This window comes from Otolemur garnettii, unplaced genomic scaffold (genome assembly GCF_000181295.1).
Source record: "Otolemur garnettii isolate 467f Iridium unplaced genomic scaffold, OtoGar3 scaffold00185, whole genome shotgun sequence".
Lineage (NCBI taxonomy): Eukaryota > Metazoa > Chordata > Mammalia > Primates > Galagidae > Otolemur > Otolemur garnettii.
The window spans coordinates 1,123,454-1,129,945 of record NW_003852580.1 but is presented as its reverse complement, the minus strand read 5'-3'; the positions used below and the strand labels follow the sequence as shown (position 1 = coordinate 1,129,945).

At 57.5% G+C, this 6,492-nt stretch overlaps 1 protein-coding gene across 4 annotated transcripts in view; it reads left to right on the top strand.

Annotated features, from left to right (window-relative positions):
- FBXO31 (F-box protein 31) overlaps positions 1–6,011 on the top strand; it is a 49,328-nt gene extending 43,317 nt beyond the window's left edge. For all 4 annotated transcript variants that reach the window (XM_012812046.2, XM_003800792.3, XM_012812049.2 and 1 more), the window contains 4 exons: positions 143–252; positions 614–767; positions 1,578–1,951; positions 4,463–6,011. In XM_012812046.2, coding sequence (XP_012667500.2) covers positions 143–252; positions 614–767; positions 1,578–1,951; positions 4,463–4,685 — 861 coding nt within the window. In that variant the 3' untranslated portion in view covers positions 4,686–6,011. The remainder of the gene's footprint in view (positions 1–142; positions 253–613; positions 768–1,577; positions 1,952–4,462) is intronic.
- The last annotated feature ends 481 nt before the right edge of the window (positions 6,012–6,492 follow it).

The window sequence follows — 6,492 nt, the reverse complement described above, 5'->3', positions numbered from 1 at the left end:
GCTATTTTTTTTTTGGTTGCAGCCATCATTGTTGTTTGGCGGGTCCGGGCTGGGGATTCGAACCCGCCACCTTAGGTGTACGTGGCTGGTGCCTTAGCCGGTTGAGCTATAGGCGCCGAGCCACCTGTGTGTTCTCTTGAAGGAATTCCGGACATGGCTGCGGGAGGAGTGGGGGCGCACGCTGGAGGACATCTTCCACGAGCACATGCAGGAGCTGATCCTGATGAAGTTCATCTACACCAGCCAGTACGAGTAAGTGCTGCCCTGCCCAGCGCCATCTCCCCTGGGGTTGGCATCCTTCCGTCCTGGCTCTCCAGGGCCACCTGTGTCAAGAGCAGTGCCAGCTCTGGGAGGTCTGGCTTGCTGCCATTGACCTGCTGAGCCCTGTGCAGCGTCCCCTGCCTGGAGATGTGCACTCTTTTCCCTGGAAGCAGATGGTGCATCTGTGCCTTGTGCCGCAGGTTGCTGGGGGAGGGGACCCTGAGGCCTGGCCTGGCCAAGCCACCTCTGACTGCTCTCTATCCCCCATAGCAGCTCAACCTGGGTGCTATGTGTGTGGCCTTCCCACCTCTCCCCATGGCCTCCCACACTGATGCTACCCCTCCCCCCTTAGCAACTGCCTGACCTACCGCCGCATCTACCTGCCACCCTCTGGCCCTGACGACCTCATCAAGCCCGGCCTCTTCAAGGGCACTTATGGCAGCCACGGCCTGGAGATCGTCATGCTCAGCTTCCATGGCCAGCGTGCCAGGGGCACCAAGATCACAGTGAGCACCACCTTGCGGGACTTAGCTCTATGAGGAGCTGAGTTAACTGGGGGGCGGCTGAATGCCTGGACAACACCAACATGTGGCTCCCTGGTAACCCTGCCCTGTGTCCAGCAGTACTGAGTCCAGAATGAAGCCCCCTCCTGGGTCTAAATGGTACTGCTGCGAACAGGTGCTCACTGCCCACCACAGGGCCGCCACTTACCCTGCCCCGCCCTCTTGTCCTCATCATTCTTTTTTTGTTTTTTTGTTTTTGAGACAGTCTCACTTTGTTGCCCTTGGTAGACTACCGTGGCGTCATAGTTCACAGCAACCTCAAAATCTTGGGCTCAAGTGATTCTCTTGCCTCAGCCTCCTGAGTAGCTGGGGCTATAGGCACCTGCCACAATGCTCAGCTTTAGAGATGAGATCTCGATCTGGCTCAAGCAGGTCTTGAACCTGTGAGCTCAAGCGGTCCACCTGCCTCAGCCTCTCAGAGTGCTGGGATTGCGGGTCCTTGCCGTTCTTGTGTGGACTTTCCGGCAGGTGCCACTAATGTGTCCTACAAGAGCAGAGCTGCCTCCCTGGACCTCCTGGGACCAGGGCCCCATGTGGCACAGGGGGTGCTCCCCACCCTGACCCTATTAGGCCACCTGGTCCAGGTGCTGCTTTCCAGGGGCTTCTGAGATGTGGCTGCTCTGTAGGGGTTGGTGCTGAGTCAGTGGGGCCCTAGCTCCAGGGCCCTTCCCCAGAGGCAGAGTCTGGGATGGACGTTGTGCAAAGGCTTCTGTTCTGGTCCCAGGCCCTGCTGATTGCTGCTTGCCCCCACAGGGAGACCCTAACATCCCTGCTGGGCAGCAGACGGTGGAGATCGACCTGAGGCACCGGATCCAGCTGCCCGATGCTGAGGGCCTGCGGGACTTCAACGAGCTCTCACGCATTGTCCTCGAGGTCCGCGAGCGGGTGCGCCAGGAACAGCAGGAGGATGGGCGAGAGGCAGGCGGGAGCCGGGGCCAGCAGGGCTCCAGGGAGTTGCAGCCACCTGGCAGGGGACTGGGTGGTGTGCCTGCCGAGGACGGCGGGGAGCCTGGGGACGTGGCAGCCGCCGCTGAGCAGCCTGTCCAGTCTGGGCCAGGGCAGCCATTTGTGTTGCCGGCCGGTGTGAGTTCCAGGAATGAGGACTATCCCCGCACCTGCAGGATGTGGTGAGGACTCAGTGGGCCTGTGGGGTGGGCAGGCTGGGCCCCACATGCGGCATGGGTGGTTGGGACTTTGAAGTTGGGGTGGGACCTCTGACCACTTGGGCCAGGTCCCTGGCCTGAGCCAGCGGCTGCACAGCTGGATCTTGGCATGGAGACCCCTGTCCTTTCCCCTCCTGAGGAATCACACACTGGGACTTCAGAGCTGCGAGGTGCCAGGTGCCCTCCAGGGCCGCACATACCAGTGGTACCACTGGCCACTGTAGTCAGCCATGTGGCCCATGGCCCTGGGCATAGAAAGCAGGGAGCAGAGTCTCCTCCTGCCTGCAGGGGGCCCCAGGCTGTCGTGTACCTGGGTAACATCTGCACAGGTGGTCCTGCTTTCTCCGAGTGAGCACAGCCTCCTCTCTGCCTCCCTTGGGATCACCCTGCACACTCCGCCACTTGCGGCCAGCACCTGATGACCAGCAAGGTGGATGCCGGCCCATGCGGCATGTGGAAGGGGCTGGTGTCACTACCACGCTGTTTGCTTCTCAGGTCTAGTCTTGGCCACTGCCTTTGGCCCTGGGAGGCTACCCTGGCTGTACCCTGGTAGGAGATGGAGGTGCCCCCCCCGTTCCATTTTCCTATCGTTTTAGACTTTGAATTTAAATGAAAAATTCTGGTCCTCAGTCACACCGGCCACATTTCAGGTGCTGTGGACAAGGCAGCTCTAGAACATTCTGCTGAGCCCATCACAGGAAGTTCTGTGAAGAGTTGTCCTGGGGGCTATTCAGAGGGTCAGCCTGTCCGCTGCCCTCACAGTTCTTCTGCCTTTGTCAAGCATGTGTTGTTTTCCTCTTAGCTCTGGATGACTGTGACGGGCTGGTCGGGATCTCCTGCTGACCCTGATGTCACAGGGTGATGCGTGCTGCGGCCCAGCTTCCGGGGCTCCGGGGTCGGCTGGGGCTTTCTTGCTTTCTTCATGTTACATAGTTATGATCCTAGTGACTGGTGTCAGGGCTTATAAATGGCGTTAAAGTGTAACTTCAACTGCTGTAAATTTTTGAGTAGCCATAAAAGAAAAAAGTTTTGTTACCCTAAAACTCTCCTATGTCCCAATTCTTCACAGCCAGATCAGGGCCAGTGTGAAGCTCATGGTATGTGCCAGGGCTGGCCGGCTGGGAAGCTCCTGCAGAACTGACCTGCAGGACAGTGTCTAACCTGTGTTGAATGTCAGGGCCTCCTGTGGCCTAGGAGGGGCGAGCTGTGTCCCTTCCATGTCCTGTTCATGTGTCTGCAGGGCCTTGCCGTGGCACCTGTTAAGGAGAGCCCAGTTCCGTGGCCTGTTGACTAAGTGTAGTGGCTGTTGCTTCACCTGCCTCAGGGCCCTGGTATTTGTTCTCCCACCAAGAAGCCCTCTGAGGCACAGCTGTTGCTCTGTAGAGCTGCCTGCCCTCACTGGGGCCTGGTGCAACCTTAGGGCCGTGGGTGGCAGGGATCTGGGTGCCAGCCCTTCTCATTTCTGTCACCTTTTGGGGAAAGACAGAGTCTTGCTCTCCCACCCAGGCTAGAGTGCCAAGGCCTCAGCCTTGCTCACAGCAACCTCAGACCCCTGGCCTAAGAGATCCTCCTGCCTCAGCCTTTCAAGTAGCTGGGACTACAGGTGCTTGCTACCACGCCAGTCTAGTTTTTCTATTTTTATTAGAAATGAGGTCTCACTCTTGTCCAGGCTGGTCTTGAACTCCTGACCTGAAGCAGTCCTCCTGCCTTAGCCTCCCAGAGTGCTGGGGTTACAGGTCCAAGCTATCATGCCAGGCTTTTTTTCTTTTTCTTAGAAAAACATCTTGCTCTGTTGCCCAGGCTAGAGCGTTGAGGCCTCAGCCTCAGCCTCAGCCTTGTTCACAGCACCCTTAGACTCCAAAGCTCAGGAGATCCTCCCACCTTGGCCTTCCAGAGTGTTGGGATTACAGGCATGAGCCACTGTGCCTGGCCTTAATCATCTCTTAGAAGCATTTAGTTGTCTGTCTTCTGTGCTCGTGTTAGCCTCAAGTTGTAAGGCGTGTGTGGGTCCTGCGTGGGCCCTTCCTCTGCCCTCATGCAGCGTGGGCTGCATGTCACCCAGTCTGAATTGTTCACGTGGTGATGGGACGCCTGAAGCTCAGGGTTTTGCTATGCTGGGCCTGCTTCATGAAGATGTGTGCTTTGGGACAGAATTCTTTGGTTGGCCTGAGGACACCTCTGGCGTTAGTCTGGTGAGTTGGTAGAGCGTAGTTAGTGAGTGGGCTGAGTGCCGGAGAGAGCCCAGAGCATCAACACTCATCTCCCGGGTGGCCCAGAGTCCTCTGCCTGCGGCACCCCCAGCTACCCGTACAATAAGTTCTCTACTGGTGCTGCAGCCCACTGGCTCCTGGCTGGGGGTGGTAAGTAGTGGGATAAGTAGTGGACGTGGCTCTTGTGGCCTGAAGAGTATTGGGAACACCTAGCGGGGTGGCTTTCTCAGCCTCTCCTCATGCTGTCCCTCTTGTCTCTCTCCAGCTTCTATGGCACTGGCCTCATCGCTGGCCACGGCTTCACCAGCCCTGAGCGCACCCCCGGGGTCTTCGTCCTCTTTGATGAGGACCGCTTTGGCTTCCTCTGGCTGGAGCTGAAATCCTTCAGCCTGTACAGTCGGGTCCAGGTCACCTTCCGGAATGCGGAAGCTCCGTCCCCCCAGGCCTTCGACGAGATGCTCAAGAACATTCAGGCCCTCACCTCCTGACCCGCGCTGTGCGGCTCTGGGCTCTGACCTGTGAACGGAAGCAGCATGCACTTCCCAAGTCCGGCCTTCTCAGCAGGACGCACCCCTTCTCCTGGGGCCCAGCCCAGCCACCCGGACACTTTACTCAGAGCGCGTGACATAGACATTTTTGTCAAAACCGCGATGGGAAAGCTGAGCATGTCTTACCAAAACAAAAAGAAAAACAAAAACAAAAAACAAAGGATGAGCCAGAATAACAGGGATCCAGAGGGACAGCTGAGGGTGTCCTCGGCTCTCCAGCGGTTTCCAGGGAAAAACATGATCCTCCTTCAGAGAGTCCTTTTGAATGGCTAAAGTGGGTTGTGTGGGCATGTGTTGTCCCGCTCTGTCCCCTTTAGATGGAGCCAGCAGAAGTGACCCCAGCACGTGGTCAGGAGAAGGGTGAATTGTTCAGCCTGGGGAGGTGGCCTGGGACAGTGCGAAGCAGGGGATCCTGGAAGGTGGTGGAGGATCAGGCTGGGGTTGGGACCCGAGATTGCACTCTACTTCTCTGCTGACCTGCTTCAATCTGGGCAAAAGCATTTCACCCTAACCCCAGTTTCCCTGTCAGTGAGATGGAGTTGGTGACATGGGTCACCAGGGCCTGTCACTGCACACACAGACCTGTGTGCCTGCATTGTCAGGCTCTCTCCTTAGAACCAAGCAGGGAGCGGCCACTTGACGGCCCCTAGCAGCCTGTTCCTTATAGGGCGTTTGTTTTGTCCTTTCCTTCCTCCTGACACAGGCTGCAGTGTCGGGACAAGTCTGCTGGGGCGCGGGTCTGCAGGGTCCCTGCCTCTGTTTCAGCTGAGTAGTTTACACAGGTGCAGTTCTTGGAAGCGTTGATGTGCCAGAAATGGCCACACGAGATGTGGAAGCCCCTTTGTGGGTGAGAGGGCAGCTCTCTAGAAGAGCCGTGCCTGCATGGGGGGCACACTGGAAGCTGGGCCTGTTGGGACCCTCCAGCTCAGATGCCCTGGGCGCTGCCGCTGCTGCTGCTGACACCTGCTCCTTATGAATACCTGCATTTGGGGACCCTGCTAGGGATTTTAGTGATGCTAGTGTCAGCTGAAGAGCAGTGACCATGGGATGTGCAGCTGACTACTGCCCCATGTGGACTCCTGGGCGTGCCTCCCTCTGCCTCTCATCCTGGGCTGGGTGCCCTGGACTCGAGGGATCCCCCAGAAGTGACAGTCTTGTGGTGCCTTTGTATAGAAACCGGCCTAAGGATGTCCCATGAAGTGTTTTCCTGATTAATCTCTCCCTGACTGGCCTTTTAAAATAAAAATTCCCGTTGCTCTAGCTTCAGTCCATGTAACACCTCACTTTGCATCTCAGAGAAACAAGCCAGCCCTGTGGCAGGGGCCTGGGACGTGGGAGACCAGTGCTCCCCTGCTGCGTTCTCTGGCTGGGTCTGCGGGGGATGGAGGGCAGGGTCCATCTGGCATCTCTCACAGGATTAGCCAAATGCCCTCTTTGGTTGTGCCTCTTTTTCTGTGCCAGTGGAGGCCATCCTGAGTGATGGTGACTGTGGCCACGAGGCCTCAGGCTCTGGACACATGCAGCCTGTGGTCTGAGTCACCATCGCTCACACTAAGTCAGGAGAATGCATTTTGTACGGAAAGCTTGAGGCTTACTCTTCGGGGCCCTGTCTGTCATCGGGGGTGTCCTCCTGGGCTGTGAAGAGCACAGCGATGGAAGATGAGCACTTCTGATTAGAAAAGAACCTCAGCTCTACACTCTGTCGCCTGTTTCTAGGTTCCCACTAATGACTAAAGTAACCCTGGGT